This window comes from Podarcis liolepis, assembly GCF_965112155.1.
Source record: "Podarcis liolepis genome assembly, chromosome: 18".
Lineage (NCBI taxonomy): Eukaryota > Metazoa > Chordata > Lepidosauria > Squamata > Lacertidae > Podarcis > Podarcis liolepis.
In genome coordinates, this window is record NC_139572.1 from 7081653 (window position 1) to 7099193 (window position 17541).

At 42.7% G+C, this 17541-nt stretch overlaps 1 protein-coding gene across 1 annotated transcript; it reads right to left on the bottom strand.

Annotated features, from left to right (window-relative positions):
- Positions 1-3777: 3777 nt before the first annotated feature.
- Positions 3778-13816, bottom strand: LOC310697267 (vomeronasal type-2 receptor 26-like; the record flags this gene model as incomplete). Its single annotated transcript, XM_083483725.1, has 6 exons — positions 3778-4676; positions 9250-9376; positions 10398-10625; positions 11331-12140; positions 12437-12728; positions 13590-13816. The coding sequence occupies 6 exons, from the start codon at positions 13814-13816 to the stop codon at positions 3778-3780; spliced, it is 2583 nt and encodes an 860-aa protein (XP_083339851.1).
- Positions 13817-17541: the final 3725 nt, after the last annotated feature.

Consider the following 17541-nt stretch of genomic DNA (forward strand, 5'->3'; position numbering starts at 1 on the left):
CCCCCTGAAGGGAAGTAGCATGTTGGTGGTTTTGAAGCAACTTCAAGTGAATTTCCACCCCCTCTTTGAAAGGCTTCTCCAACAGAGGGAAGCTCTCTGGGGTTGGTGGAGGGGAGAAAGTTTGCTCTGAGCCTTAGGCTCTCCCTTCCCCTTTGATATGTTCTGCGGAAGGTGAGCTTCTGTTGCACATGGAGCCAACTTGCTCCTCGTCTTTGAGCAGAAGCTTCTCTACTCATAAACAAATTTTGTGCGCAGAAGCCAGGCTAGCATTCTAGCAGCTTTGTTATTCTTTAGGAATTTATTTATTAATATTTATTTACTTTCTTACTTAATTATTTAATTTTTCATAAATTCCATGCACTATTTTTGCCAGTCACCCCTAGAGAGCTTTACGTCAAGATAAGTCAGGACGATCATAACAAAGTTTACAGTCTTACTTTAGAGCATTCCAAAAGTTAAAATAACAAAACAGAATCAAAATTAGTCGTATTTCAGTCATCCGCTGCTTATATTTCTTTCTTTTTTTTAATAAGATATTTATTAAGATTTTCAAGAGACAAAAACAGGCAAAAAAGAAAAATACAAGAAAAAAGATACAAAAAGAAAAAAAAGATAAAAATAGTTAAAAAGATAATCCAATCATCACATATATTTCATTAATTTGTTTCCCGGGCCTCCTCACACCTTCCTTCTCTGTATTCCAGTTCAGATTATTATTCCAGCAAATCCCTCCCCTCTTTCAAATCCTTTCCCTAATTCGTAATATTCTGTCATCCCATTACCTTAATCTATTTCATCTTATCTTGTACATATATATAAAAAGAAAAAACCTTAAAATTTAAAACTTAAATCTGAATTTTTGCCAACTTCTCCTAACCATAACCTTCTTACCTAATTCTTTAAACATTTTTATAAGAGCCAAATAAATTCATTTCAACATTCTCCTAGCATTCATCAATTTTATAAAACAGTCCTAATGGTAAAAATAAAAATAAACAATCCAATCTTCGTCCAGCATCCCTTCCTCCTGGTTCCGGGTTTTGTCAGTCCTTTTTATCTTGTTAATCTAGCACATTAACCTGGCCACCTTATATCCGAGGCCCTCATGTCTCTTCCATGTCCCTTCCGCTGCACTTTTTCATATTTTCCTTTTATTCTTGGGACTCCAGCTTGGTGATGTTTTTGACCCTTTTCAACAAGACCATCCCTTTTCCACAGTCCAGACTAAACTCAATGTAGTATTTAAAACATATTCCAGATTCCCTTCAAAGTTAAGAGCCCCCACAGCTCCAAACATCTGGCGGCCCCTTTTCAGACTCGAAAAGTCCAAATCTCCCTGTACAGGGGGGTCTATTCAGCCCCCCATTTCCAAACCAAACCAGATTTTACCTTTCCCAGTCTGGTTTTCCCCAAGTTCATTTATCAAGTCCAAACATTTGTAATCCTGCTGGGCCGCTGCTCTCTCCGTCTCTGGCGCCCAAGATTCAGCAAGATCCTCTTCTCTCAATTGTTCTGTCATGGGACACTCCTGTTTTAATTCCTGAGTGGGCTCCATGTAATTTCCCACTACCTGCTCAAAGGTTCTGGCCGCGTTAGTCATAGAATCCATCTTCTGGCTTAACTGATCCAATAGGGCATTTATTTTACAGAAAGCACCCAACAGTGCTTCTGAAGACATTGTTCCACAAGGTCACAAAGTCCTTTCCCACAGTTATAATCAGTGGCAACTGCAGTTCCCAGGAATTCCCAGGAATTAGTTACAATTTCACGATTCCTCTCTAGGGGAAAAAGTTTCTTGTTGTTCTTTCTCTTAAAAACAATAGCAATAAAGTTTCTTTTTTACAATACTTTGTCCATATTTGTTCTTTTAACAGACGAAAGGAAACAATGGCGTAACTATGTTTCTCTTCTTTTAACTATCTGTCAAAAACCTTTATTTCTGGTCAATGAGCTTCAAACGTCAATTCTGACACCCCACTCCAGGGTCAGGATGGTGGAAAATTACTTTGCTTTAAGTTCACTTCTGCAGGTTTAAGCAACTCAGAAAGGATCCCCCTTCTTCTCTTGCTACCGAAGGGGGGTTCAGCAATTTCAAATGGTGAAAGTCGATCCTTTAAAATGGTTTTTAAGGCTCTAGTTTACGTTGTCTTTGCTTTGTTCTGGCTACAGGGAAACAGAAGGGTGACTTCCTGTTTAATCCTTCCCGTTTCAGTACCAAATTAGGGTAAATTTCTAAGTTTAAAGTCCAAACATTCTATGTTCCAGTACTCACGGTTGGTTATTTTAGATGCCAAATTGTCCCAGGAAAAAGGCAGCGCTCTCTGGCAACGGTTATGCGGATTCGCTCCACAGAAAAAGCAATTGACTCACAGCACTGCACCACTTCCCCCTCTTCGCTTCGGAGCCTGTTTATGGGCTCCTTTGTGGGTTGGGGGGGCGCTAAGGGTGCCCGCCGAGTCCCATGGTCACAGGCTTCATCTGCCTGTGATTTCCAGAAGGGTCCCCGCTTCGCCGTAGTGGAAAGACCCGTTTCATGCGGAGCTGGTCCCTCCAGTTCAGAGGGAGTCCGCCATTGCCGTGGTGCCACCCCGGAAGTCCTCGCGCTGCTTATATTTCAAATCCTGCCTTTGACTTAATGTATGGATGATAGTTTGACAAATAAGATATCAATGGTCTCCATTCTTCCTGAAATGATTCATCCTCATGTCCTCTTAGTTTAGCAGGTAATTTCACCATTTCAGCATATCCCCCCGGTTTCATAAACGAATCCTCCCTCTTTCCACTTCTGTGCATATAAAGTTCTAGCTGGAGTTGGAGGAGGAGGACCTGAATGGGAGGAACCTTAGTTGGAGGAGGAGGACCTGAATGGGAGGAACTAGAATAGGAGGAGGAGGGCCTGAATGGGAGGAACCTGAGTTGGAGGAGGAGGACCTGAATGGGAGGAACCTGAGTTGGAGGAGGAGACCTCTCGCTCTTCCTTCCTGACTGAGCATAAGATGCCTCCTCTGAAAAGGTTTGGCAGGCATTGAATCCAACTATCTGGCATCGTCTCATTGCTTCCCTCCAATGCTAATCTTGTTGCTGGCTCACTCGTAATCTGGTGATCCACTCAACATGAGTGCACAATGTGTCATATTCTGGACAACGCAATAAAATCCATTGTACTCCAGTCAAGACTTGGCTAAGGTCAGTTGCTACTCTTTGGAACAGGAAGCAGAGCTTACAGAATACAGAAATTAAACCAGAAGACTACGGAAGAGAACTTAAATGAATTTCTCAGTTTATTAATATACAAAGCTTAGGAGAATGGAATGATGTGAAGTGAACTTCTAGATGATACAGCATACTTGTAGAAAATGGAGCACAGGTATTTGAATATCTAGAAATGACATAACTAACATAAAGTATTGTTGAATATCAGAATTGATATGGTTAATAGCAAAGCAAAAAGACTAAAAAACCTACTCCTATCTCCCTTTAGACAATCTTTTTGTGAGATAAATATAAGTTCCCCAAAACACAAAATTATTAAAAGATAATAGTTTACAAACTACGGGCAGTACATCAAGACTCATTGTAATCCTTGGCAAAGCAAGGTAGCAAAACATTTCCTCCCATCTTCCTGTTTATGTGAACAGAACTACATAAAAGTTGGGCTAAGAATGAACATAATCTCTTTCAGAGGAGGAAAAGGAGCAACATGGATGAGCAGGTGTGTTCCCTTTATGCACTTCTGGACATCAGGAACATGGAATGGTTTAAGAATCAGGTGTTCCCTCAATTTCTGGTTGTCAGGTGCTCCTTTGTGTTCAGATCAGGCCTCAGCACAATAATGTAGCACTTGGGAAGGAAGATGCAGCCCAGAAGCCCAGCACTGGAGGCCAACATAGAGAAGATCTGCACGGCCACCATGAACTTGCCCTTGGTGCTCAGGTAGGTGGGCACAAAAGACACCCAAACACTGCAGAAGACCAGCATGCTGAAGGTGATCAGCTTGGCTTCGTTGAAGGAGCCGGGCAGCTTCCTGGCTAGGAAAGCCACCGTGAAGCAGGTGGCAGACAAGAAGCCCATGTAGCCGAGGGCAACGTAAAACATGGCCACAGACCCTTCGTTGCATTGCAGGATGATCTCTTCCACCTGGGAGCGCATATCGGGCTCTGGGAATGGGGGAGAAGAGCCCAGCCAGATGGTGCAGATGAGAACTTGCCCCCCAGAACAGGAGATGACAATGGAGTTGGCCAGACTCTTGCCCAGCCATTTCCTCACCCTGTTCCCGGGCTTTGTGGCCAGGAAGGCCAGCACCACCGTGATGGTCTTTGCCAAGACAGAAGAAACAGCACCTGAGAAGATGATGCTGAAGGCCGTTTGTCGGAGAAGGCAGGTCTCTTTCCTTGGGCGCCCGATGAAGAGGAAGGAGGACAAAAAGGAAAGCAGGAGGGAGACGAGCAGCATGTAGGAGAGGTCCCGGTTGTTGGCTTTGACTATGGGAGTTTCCTTGTATTTAATGAAGATTCCCAACACAATGCCAGCTGTTAAGGACAAGAAGAGGGCAACGGAAGCTAAAACAATTCCCAAATATTCTTCATAAGCCAGGAAGGTGGTGATCTTGGGGACACATTGATCTCTGTCCTTGTTTGAATGGTGATCTTCTGAGCATTTGGTGCAATGTTCTGCATCTGGGGAAGAGGAAAAAGAGTGGCTGCAGCATCAGTTACATCCTTAATGATCTGTGCTCTTTTACATTTTGAAAAACTCTGTGGTGGACCTCAGGAAATAAGAATGTTAAATACCGCAAACAGTTTTCTGTTGTTTCCATGCAATGTTCATAGTAGTGAGATGAAAACAGTCCATTGATTATATTGTAATAATTTTCATATGAAGTATTGTTTATATTTTTTGTGCTTTTGCTATTAAAAATTGGCTGATTTGCATCACCTGTCTATTATTTTTTATAAATATCAAAATTATTTCTTTTTTGGTGTGACTTGGTATAAAAAATAAAAAAAGGAATGTTTGTGGGAATTCCTCTCACAGCTACTGAGGAAGAGCGGAGGACAAGTACAAGTAGATTCAGAGCTGATGAAGCGGCTGGGCCAAAGCCGAAAGGACGCTCAGTTGCGGATATGCCTGGAAGCGAAAAGAAAGTCCAATGTTGTAAAGAAAAATATTGCATAGGAACCTGGAATGTAAGAACCATGAACCTTGGTACGTTGGATGTGGTCAAAAATGAGATGGCAAGAATAAATATTGACATCCTGGGCATCAGTGAACTAAAATGGACGGGAATGGGCGTATTCAGTTCGGATGACTATCATATCTACTACTGTAGGCAAGAATCCCGTAAAAGAAATGGAGTGGCCCTCATAGTCAACAAAAGAGTGGCAAAAGCTGTACTGAGAAGCAATCTCAAAAATGATAGAGTGATCTCGATAGGAATCCAAGGCAGACCTTTTAACATCACAGTAATCCAAGTTTATGCACCAACCACTGGTGCTGAAGAAACTGAAATAGAACAATTCTATGAAGACTTGCAACACCTTATAGAAATGACACCAAAGAAGGATGTTCTTCTCATTATAGGGGATTGGAATGCTAAAGTAGGGAGTCAAGAGATAAAAGGAACAACTGGCAAATTTGGCCTTGGAGTTCAAAACCAAGCAGGGCAAAGGCTAACAGAGTTCTGCCAAGAGAACAAGCTGGTCATCGCAAACACTCTTTTCCAAGAACACAAGAGACGGCTCTACACATGGACATCACCAGATGGGCAGCATCGAAATCAGATTGATTATATTCTCTGCAGCCAAAGATGAAGAAGCTCTATACAGTCAGCAAAAACCAGACCTGGAGCTGACTGTGGCTCAGATCATCGGCTTCTTATAGCAAAATTAAAGCTTAAACTGAAGAAAGTAGGAAAAACCACTGGGCCGGTAAGATACAATCTAAGTCAAATCCCTTATGAATACACGGTGGAAGTGAGGAACCGGTTTAAGGATTTAGATCTGGTGGACAGAGTGCCTGAAGAACTATGGATGGAGACTCATAACATTATACAGGAGGCAGCAAATAAAACCATCCCAATGAAAAGGAAATGCAAGGAGGCAAAGTGGCTGTCCAATGAGGCCTTACAAATAGTGGAGGAGAGAAGGCAAGCAAAATACAAGGGAGATAGTGAAAGATACAGGAAATTGAATGCAGATTTCCAAAAAATAGCAAGGAGAGACAAGAAGGCCTTCTTAAACGAGCAATGCAAAGAAATAGAGGAAAACAATATGTCAGGGAACTGACATCGGAGCTAGAGGCGGAGGGAAGGCTCTCAAATGATGCTGGAGAAGGGCCCAGCAGGGAGAGAGACAGCTCCGCAGATGGGGAAGCTCTTCACCGGACACCAGCGGGGAGAGCACGGGTCCTCCGCTACCCACGCCCTCCCTGTGCAGAAGACTTCCGCGCAGAGAGAGTAGGAGGAGACTGGGTGTCAAACAGATTTAAGAAACGCCCACTGATGGATTCTGCTAGCGACTGAGGCAGCCACGAAGTGAAAGGCTGCCCAGACTGAAAGGTTTAGCAAGGCAACAAAGCCAGGAGAGGCGGCAACTTACGCATGAGCAACCCATACTCATTACACAATAGAATGGGAAAAACCAGAGATCTGTTCAAGAAAATTGGAGATATGAAAGGAACATTTCGTACAAAGATTACCATAATAAAGGACAAAAGTGGAAAGGACCAAACAGAAGCAGAAGACATCAAGAAGAGGTGGCAAGAATACACAGAGGAATTATACCAGAAAGATATGGATGTCTCGTACACCCCAGGTAGTGTGGTTGCTGACCTTGAGCCAGACATCCTGGAGAGTGAAGTCAAATGGGCCTTAGAAAGCACTGCAAATAACAAGGCCAGTGGAAGTGATGATATTCCAGCTGAACTATTTAAAATTTTAAATGATGATGCTGTCAAGGTTCTACACTCAATATGCCAGTAAATTTGGAAAATTCAGCAGTGGCCAGAAGATTGGAGAAGATCAGTCTACATCCCAATCCCAAAGAAGGGCAGTGCCAAAGAATGCGCCAACTACCGCACAATTGCACTCATTTCACACACTAGCAAGGTTATGCTTAAAATTCTACAAGGAAGGCTCAAGCAGTATGTGGACCGAGAACTCCCAGAAGTGCAAGCTGGATTTAGAAGGGGCAGAGGAACCAGAGACCAAATTGCAAACATGCGCTGGATTATGGAGAAAGCTAGAGAGTTCCAGAAAGACATCTACTTCTGCTTCATTGACTATGCAAAAGCGTTTGACTGTGTCGACCACAGCAAACTATGGCAAGTTCTTAAAGAAATGGGAGTGCCTGATCACCTCATCTGTCTCCTGAGAAATCTCTATGTGGGACAAGAAGCTACAGTTAGAACTGGATATGGAACAACTGACTGGTTCAAAATTGAGAAAGGAGTACAGCAAGGCTGTATATTGTCTCCCTGCTTATTTAACTTACATGCAGAATTCATCATGTGAAAGGCTGGGCTGGATGAATCCCAAGCCGGAATTAAGATCGCTGGAAGAAATATCAACAACCTCAGATATGCAGATGACACAACCTTGATGGCAGAAAGTGAGGTGGAATTAAAGAACCTTTTACTGAGGGTAAAAGAGGAGAGTGCAAAATATGGTCTGAAGCTCAACATCAACAAAACGAAGATCATGGCCACTGGTCCCATCACCTCCTGGCAAATAGAAGGGGAAGAAATGGAGGCAGTGAGACATTTTACATTTTACTTTTTTGGGCTCCATGATCACTGCAGATGGTGACAGCAGTCACAAAATTAAAATTAAAAGACGCCTGCTTCTTGTGAAAAAAGCAATGACAAACCTAGACAGCATCTTAAAAAGCAGAGACATCACCTTGCCAACAAAGGTCCGTATAGTTAAAGCTATGGTTTTTCCAGTAGTGATGTATGGAAGTGAGAGCTGGACCATAAAGAAGGCTGATCGCCGGAGAATGGATGCTTTTGAATTATGCTGCTGGCTAATTAATCTATTCTAAATGCTTCATCAGTGGCTGTTCTGTCAATTATTTTTACTTGCCCATCTGATCTTGGTTTTGCTCTCTAAATGGGGGCCTGAATATGAGGAACCTGAGTTGGAGGAGGAGGCCTCTCTTTTTTAAAAAATAATTTTTTATTGGTTTTACAGCATTTTTTAAACAATACAAACAAATAAAAAGACATACAAACAAGTATAATTTCATGACCTTTTTTTCATAACCCTCTGGACTCCAGTCAAGACTTTGCTAAGGTCAGTACTCTTTGGAACAGGGAGCAGAGCTTACAAAATACAGAAATTATTATTATTATTATTATTATTAGGGAAGCTTTTAATGTTTAATAGACTATTGTATAATAATATAATAATATTTATATTATTTATAATAATATTTTATTAATTTTGACAATAAAAACAATCCACAACAACCCAACAAAAAACAATGAAAACAGAGAGAAAAAATAAAACACATCAATACATCGTTTCACAATACAATACAAAAATACAATGATTTAACCTAACAGGGGAAAAAGAAAAACACATATCCTTCTTCTCTAATTGCTCATCTTTGATTGACTTATTTTCCTGACTTCCTCACACCTCCCTTTTTTGTATCCCTCTTTAAAGGTTGGTTCAGCAAATTCATCCAGTTTACTTTACCCTTAATTATTTTACCTCCCAAATTTATAATTTCAGTTTTTACCTATCTTGTTACTAGAACCTCTTCATTTCATTTCAAACTCATCAGCATTCATACATTTTACAATGTTTCTGTAAATAAATTTTAAATTTCCTCCAATCTTCTTCCACCAACTCTTCTCCCTGATCTCAGATTCTGCCAGTCATCAAAATACAGAAATTAAACCAGGAGACTACGGAAGAGAATTAGCTGGTTTGCATCTCCTGTCCATTATTCTTTATAAATGTCAAAATTATTTCCTTTTTGGTGTGACTTGGTATAAAAAATAAAAAAGGAATGTTTGTGGGAATTCCTCTCACAGCTGCCCACTTTCAACCCCAGAGATTTCTTCCTTATGGCCACTCCTTTCAACGCCCTTCCTGGATGTAATAAAGTTGATTAATCCTATGGATGTCGAGGAAGAATCCACATTCCCCAATGTCTCCAGAATTCTCGCAAAAAGTGGGTGAGACTGGATTTCTGCCCTGTGTTTACTCTCTCCAGAAATACCTTCCCCCTTGGAGTCACCCACCTTCCTGGGCGGAGAAGGTCCCTTCCGCACACCGAGCACAAGCATAGCAGCAAATGGGCTTTTCTTCTAGAACCACCTTGGCATATCCAGGTCGACATTTTTCATTACAGCTGGAACGAGGCACGGTCTAACCAGGAAGACAAGAAGGTGCAACAAAGAGGAACAGTTAGGAGTATTTGTGGGTATGTAACACACTCATAGAGTGAATTCAAACAGATCTCTGGACTGCAGCCTTTGACCCCTCATCAGGGTCCTTTCAACCCCCCACTGACCATTGGGGTGACCAGAATATCTTGTTCTTCATAATTCATTCAGGACAACTGAGGTTTGCGCCACAGAATTCTCTTTCCTCTTCTCCGTTTACCTGCTTCCCTGCTTAATAAATCTTCAAAGAAAATGGCAATGGAGTCTGAAATGTGATTTCCCCAAAGTTCAGGATTCTGATAATCTCTCAACGACTCATTAAGACACATTTATTATGACTTTTCCAAGTATTGGTTATCCTCACTCTGTTCTTGAGGCATGCAAGGTTTCCTCTTGTCACTGATCTATTTCCCTAGCTATTTCTAGTTCATATGCCATTCCTTAACATTAACCTTACATTACAATAGGGTTTGTTTGTTTTTAACTTCTCATCTTTCACCAACTGCTGTGCACTTCTCAATTCCTGCACGTACAATAGTTTAACGTTTGCAACATCTACAAGTGAGCTTACTCCACAAATTAAAAAATCCACAATAAATTAGTAATTATCATTTCTAAAATAAATTGCTTTCCATCCTTCTGCATGTATGATAACCCAATAGTTCACTTTTACTAGGTATTTCCCCTTTTCCCTAGGTGTTTTCCCTTTTCTTCTTATTTACATAGTCCTTTCTGTCGAAGATTCTGTCCAGAATTTTTAAATTCTCTGTCTGGCTTGGAAATAGATTATGTCTTTTCTATGGACCTCTGGGCTCCTCCCTTTCTGTGAGCACCACAAATTCCCCTCACATCTCAGCTGCTGTGGAAAGAAGGAGTGGCCGTTGCAGCTATTATTGGACTGTCAAGACATCATTGATCAACCTGATATAGCCATTTTGCAGCAGTTGTTCAAGGAAAAATATATTCAGGATCTCCTAGCCTTGCCTCTCTGTGATTCCCCTTACCTTGTTGAATTTCTTGTTCCACTCAATGGCTTCTGGGTTAATGGTGAACTTTATGCTAGCAGATGTCTCTCTCCTTATATTCCCAATTTTCACAACGACATGAGACTTATTGGGAGACATCACCCAGTTCATAATATCGAAGTCTCCTGGCAGCTCCCAGTTCTCATCCAAGCACAGCCTGCCTCTGGAAGTATTCAGACACCGGATTTCTCTCAAGAAAGGGTGAAGCTGGAATGACAGGGGAAAGCACCAGCACTGAGAAACCTTGAAGCCAAGATGGATATCTCAGTCCTACTCACTTTAACCTCTTCTGATTTGGGGCTGCGTGTGTCTCATGTAGACTGGAATTCCTATTCAGCCATTTCTACTACTACAGAGCCTGCAAGTGCTCCAATTTTCCAGGGACATCCCTGAATAGGAGACAGTTTTCCATTTGATCCTGGAATTTCCCACTTTTCCTTAGAATGTCCCTATGTACATTGGAGAAATGTTGGCGGATGTGGAGTTATCCAACCCACAAGCTGTCCAATCCTATATAGGGAATTTTTAAATGTTTAATATTTTAGTATGAATTTCTTTATTTTGGGAGCTGCCCAGAGTGCTGAGGCAACTGAAGAAGATGTATAAACAGTGCTATTCTAGAAAAGAAGGTGCCGGAACTCACCATGAACACCTCCCTCTGAGAATGGCAATTGCACCCTCCTGAAAGGTGCCAAAACTGAGTTCCAGCGAGTTCCCCTCTGAAAAAAAGCCCTGGGTATAAGCAGTAAGATTATCATTATGGAATGCGGCGTCTCTATTTTCAACAGAGAAATGTTGGGCGGCATGCTACTATTACTAGTACTAATAGTAACTATGATATTTTGCAGGTCTATCCCCAGTCAAGATCAGCATCTGTGTGGACTGCAGGTTGCAAAACGGGGAAGGAAATACCTGCCAGGGCTGTAGCCTTTGGGGTCCCCATTGCTCTCCTTCCTCCACCATCAGCCTCCTCTGGGACCTAGATGAAATCGAAGCATGCAAGGACTGAGCCACACCCTGAACATGGATGTAAGTGCCAAAGCTGTCTTGAGACAGGGTTCCCTCACGCTCCGCTTGGGGCAACGACTCCAGTTTCTCCTCCTCTCTGCATCTTATCCTGCCTTTCACGGACAACAAATGCTTTGAATATGAACACTGAAATGGTTCATCCAAAGGATCCACAAGATTGGACAGCGAATTATAGTTGTCACCTTTGCTGCTCCTTATTCTGGTCTGAATTGCAAAGGACAGAGAACCATGGAGGCACTGGAATATATTTGGAGGTATGTTAAAGTCAGTTCTGATTTCTAGAAAAGCTGTTGTGATCCAGACTTTTGCCCCTATTTCCTTCTCATATTGCCTGTTTATTGCCAGGAGTAGAATGATGCCCAGTGCATTGGTTGCATAGTAAACAAATACACCAACTTGTCTCCATAGGAAAAAAGGTTCCCCAGGCCTGATAAATTGATTTAGATCATTTTCTGGTACTCTTTTTGATAAAGCAATGCAGATCCCTTTGCTGAGCATCAGAGGTTTCACAGCGCTCTCAAATCTTTCTCCATCGTCATTGTCTGGAGTGCAGAGGCCAATCCACGTCCATTCGAAATACAGGAGCAATTCAACAATCCCCTGGTATTGACTTTCCTCTTTGGGAGTCATCCGGTAGACAAAAGGGAACAGGGTTTTACCTTCGAGAACCTGGGCAGTGAAGCCATAACTGATCTAGCAAGGAAAGCAAAAGATCACCAATTTATTTTACTTTCAGCATAACGGGCATTTAATCACATGAAATGACTGAGATCTATCTAAATCTCTGCTAGCTGAGGCTGATGGGAGTTGTAGTCTGAAACATCTGGAGGTGTCAAGTTGGTGAAGGCTCACTTTTGAAAAAGGGATGTTGGATCCATAGCTCAGGATTTTCCCATTTTGAAAAATATCCCCACTTGACCCCTCCAAAGAGAAAATAGAATTTTACGCAGTTGAAATTCTCTGTCCCTCCATGCTCTCCCACTACTTACCTGTGGGATTTTGTAGATGCCTGACAAGGCTGAAATCACTCTTGAGATGATAGTGTTGCTTCTTTCAAGAACAGCCAGCAGGTGATTCTGTTCTCCACAGTGATAATTGGGAATATTGCATCCACTGCCTGCAAGCAGCTCTAGCATGGCGTCCGAAGTCATCCTTGCATCGAAATGGTTCTCATAGAGGCTGTAGCCCAGGGTGATGTTGGGTAAGAGCCTGAGATCCTGGTTGATCTCTTGGATGGTGAACAGGAAAGACAACATGTACCGGTAGATCCTCCTTACGTCCCTGCAATAAATGAATCCTTTAAAAAGAGTGAAACTGGCATCCATACGAATTGGGGTGGGGACATTATATGATCCAAAAAGATTAGTGTGCATTGATTAATCCTATTGCATTAATATCAAACCATTTACAGCCTAGTATACAATAAAAATTTGGAGATCTCTAGTTAGAAATGAGACCAGTTGTGTGTGTGTGTGTGTGTGTGTGTGTGTGTGTGTGTGTGTGAAGAAAAGGAATAATTCCTTTTCACATTTTAGACTCCACTAACAAGGAAGTCTCCTGACTCCTATTATTTTATTTATCATTTTAATTAAAGCACATATTTCCTGCTCTCCATCCACCAAACGTTAATCTGTAGGATTTAAAAAATCCACTTTTGAAACTATAGCATTCCTTAACGACAGTTTGTTGATGGTCATTTATAATATTATATCATTATAAGGATATAATAGAAGAATGCAAGAATGCCAATGAATCTGGTCAGGGTTCAAAAGTTTGCACTGAATTTCCCCACCTGCAGGAAGCCATGAAACTCAGGCAATTTCCAGAGCTCAAAGGTTGAATTGCTTGAGTTTCATGGCATCCTGCAGGTGGGGAAACTCAGTGCATCCATAGGTAGGAGAGTGTTTCACTAAGGAAGACCCAAGGAACAAGGAAATGGGAGAGGTTTGGGTGGAATCTTTTAGTGGACCCCCAGCTCCCAGCAGCCCAGCCAGCAAGACCAATGGTCAGGGCAGGGTAGACCTGCAACATGAGGACCGCCTTGGCTCCCCAGCCCTGCGAAAGGTGCTCTTTCCTTGATAAATAGGAACCATTACAAGGACTGGAGGACCATGAAACCCATCCACATATGATTTTACATACCTCGCATTCCTGGCCAAGGGTGTCTGAGAAAAGACGAATGGAGTTTCCTTATATAAGCGTTTTGGAGAGATGATCCCACTCATGAGAAAGTGTCCAGGCCGGTAGTAATTGCGAGCATCCAATTCATCCCTGACCAGATTCAAGGGGCATTTCGCCTTGTGGTTCCCGCAGCCTCCAAAGGGCATCATGAGCAGCAGAAGCAGCAAAAGAAGGAGCAGGGATCTCATTCTGGCTCTGCCTCCTCCTCCTCTTACCTGCCAAAGACACAAAGCAGAAGAACCCAAAGACTCTTGCAAGACCAACCTGGGTGGGCTTTCCCAATCTGGATGGTTTTCAACTCTACCTTCGGAGCTAGGAAGCACAAGGCAGGCACACCCCTCTTTCGCCAGCTCTGCATCTTGACTCAGTCTGTCTCCAACACAGGAAATATTCTCTGCACCAACTTTTTCTTTCCCAGACACAGCGCAATTAATATTGTCATGTTGCTTTACGAGGCTCATGCAATCTCCAGAAATATCTCCTGGGCTTTCAGAAGATGAGATGACTATAATTTTGATTATTCCAAGTGGAATAAGTTTCATCACAAAAACTTTCTGAAGTCTTGAATGGCTCAAGCGGCAGGTGCAGAGCGGGAGAAAAACAGGATGATGAAAAGTCAAAAGGTGTTTTGGGGAATTGGAAGTTTGGCCGGAACTTTGCTCCCAAGGACCAAAGAAGGAGCTGGATCCGACCATGGACTCTCCTTCCTTGGAGGCTTTGAAGCAGAGGTTGGATGGCCATCTGTTGGGATTCTTCAGCTGAGATTCCTGCATTGCAGGGGGCTGGACTAGATGACCTTGGGGTCCCTTTCCAAGTCTCCCATTCTATGATTCATTGGAGGTTTTTAAGAAGAGGTGGGAGAGTCAGGGATGGACAACAGCCAGATGAAGGAGTCCCAGCCTTGAATCCCAGGCATCCTAAGCCCTTTTAAAATGTGGGGGGAGGGCAGAGGCTGTTATTGGGTTGTTGTTTTTATTTTGATTATATATATTGTGGTTTTATATTTTGATTTTGTTCTGTGAACCGCCCTGAGACCTCCAGGGAGAGAGCGGTATATAGATTCAGTACATAAATAAATAAAGGAATAAATATGAATAAATAAAAATGAATAAATGAAGAATGCTGAGAAATGCCATCCTCAGTACTGTGAAGGGGATACATGGTGGTGGGATCTTGTTTCCTGGAGGCTGCTAGAGACAGAGACTGGTGGAACCTGCGATGGGGAGGGTTTTCTCAAGCCTATCTCTGGCCGCTTTGGGTGGGTCTGGACTGCTTGATTCCTGCCGATCCCTTCTGGTTCTCCCCCCGAAGGGAAGTAGCGCCTTGGTGGCTTCAGAGCCACTACAAGTGAATTTCCACCCCATCTTTGAAAGGCTTCTCCAAAAGAGGGAAGCTCTCTGGGGCTGGTTGAGGGGAGAAATGTTGCTCTGAACTTTTGACTCTCCCTTCCCCTTCGACATGTTCTGCGGAAGGTGAGCTTCTGTTGCACATGGAGCCAACTTGCTCCTCGTCTTTGAGCAGAAACTTCTCTACTTGTAAACAATTGCGTGTGCAGAAGCCAGGTGTGACGGAAAAGTTGGTTCCATAAGTATTTCTTTTTTACTTTGTTCTCCTGCCAGGAAATGGTGAAAGAACGGCAGCCTCTGATTGGCTGTGGTTCCAGGAGAGAGAGTTTAAAAAGAGAGGCGTTGGAGGGAGACAGGGAGTTGGGCTGTTGAGGGTGGTGTGGTTGGTTGAGTTGAGCTGGTTGAGGAAGGAGGTTGGGAGTTAGGTAGGGAGATAGGATAGGAGTCAGGTTGATATACAAAGAGTGTTGAGGAGGCAGAGCTGGTTCTGGAGAAAATGTCCACTCCACTGTACAGTGAAGGACTGAGTGTAGTATCTGAGTGTAGTGTCCTGTGGGAGTAATAGGACCAGATCTTGCTGGGAGACTGAGGCTGAGACAGAAGTAGGAGCTGAGGTCTACTTAGGTCTCAAACTCGTCTGGAGGGGAGAAACTCTTCTGAGGAAAGAAGAGACTTCCAAAACCCAGTGAAGGAAGGATGTGTGTGGTGAACCCTTAAGACTGCTACTGAAAGTCCCTCAGGAGCTGGATTTGTTAAAGGGGTGGGTAACTGAAGGAAAAGAGGGACGCGGGTGGTGCTGTGGTCTAAACCAAAGAGCCTAGGGCTTGCCTAGGTCGGTGGTTCGAATCCCCGCGACAGAGTGAGCTCCCGTTGCTCGGTCCCTGCTCCTGCCAACCTAGCAGTTTGAAAGAACATCAAAGTGCAAGTAGATAAATAGGTACCGCTCCAGTGGGAAGGTAAACGGCATTTCTGTGCACTGCTCTGGTTTGCCAGAAGCAGCTTAGTCATGCTGGCCACATGACCTGCGGACAAACGCTGGCTCCCTCGGCCAATAAAGCGAGATGAGCGCTCCACAGATATTCCAAAACACTTTTCTTCTTATACAGTTTGTAAAAATAAATACATAATTTCTTCTTGACTCCCCACCTCTCCTTTCTCGATGTTTGTTTTTATTACTCCTTTTTATCAGATGTTTTAAAATATATATGCTTTTATTATGTAAGCCCCCATGTCTTATTTCAATAATCCTCTGCCTTTGACTTCATGTATGGATGATGGTTTGACAGATAATATATCCATGGTCTCCATTCTTCCTTAAACAATCCATCATTTTGGATGGTCATTTTGGATGGTAATTTTAGCAGGTAATTTCACCATTTCAGCATTTTCCACCAGTTTCATAAGCCATTCCTCCTTGGTGGGGAACTCTTTCCATTTCTGTGCATATAAAGTTCTAGCTGCTGTGGTTGCAGACATACATAAACTAGTCAGCTTTCTTAGGACCTTTATTTATTAATTTTATATTGCACCCTTCATTGGAATTCTACAGGTTGAATTTCTATAAGACTGAGAACTTAGTAAGCTTTCCACCAATTTGAAGTGTTGAAAGTTTAAGTAGGATGCAATCTTGGCTAATTAACCTATTCTGAATGCTTCATCAGTGGCTGTTCTGTCAATTATTTTTACTTGCCCATCTGATCTTGGTTTTGCTCTATAAATGGGGACCTGAATGGGAGGAACCAGAGCTGGAGGAGGAGGCCTTCCAAAAATTAAAACAATAAAACAGAATCAAATTACCTCAACTTCCTAAGAATCTGGGTGAATGCTTCCTTTACTACATTAAAATAATAATAATTATTAAGTCTCCGCAGATATTCCAATCATTTGTCTTCGTATACAGCTTAAAACAAAACAACCCCCCCCAATTTCTTCTTGATTCGACACCCCCCTTCTCTATGTTGGTTTTTATTACTTCTTTTTATCAGATGTTTTAGAAAACATGTTTTTATTATCGAAGCCCCAATGTCGTATTTCAGTCATCCGCTGCTTATATTTCAAATCCTGCCTTTGACTTCATGTATGGATGATAGTTTGACAAATATCAATGGTCTCCATTCTTCCTGAAAAGATTCATCCTCATGTCCTCTTAGTTTAGCAGGTAATTTCACCATTTCAGCATATTCCCCCGGTTTCATAAACGAATCCTCCCTCTTTCCACTTCTGTGCATATAAAGTTCTAGCTGCTGTGGTTGCATACATAAATAACCCAGTCAGCTTTCTTGGGACCTTAATTATTAAATTTATATAGGAGCCTTCATTGGATTGCTACAGGTTGAATTGCTATAAGAATAAGTGTTTAGTAAAGACTCTCCTCCTGGAAGAGAGGGGAGTGGTTGTGGGCGGGAGCCCGAGCTCCGCCTCTAGCGGGGGGCGTTAGCCCCCTGCCTCCCACTCACCTGGCTGGCGCCCACGCCCATCGGCAGATACCCAACCAGGTGCCTCCGAGGGGGCGTGTACAGCAGCCTAAATGCTGTGGCGCCAGCCCCTCCTCGGCCTCACTCTGCGCC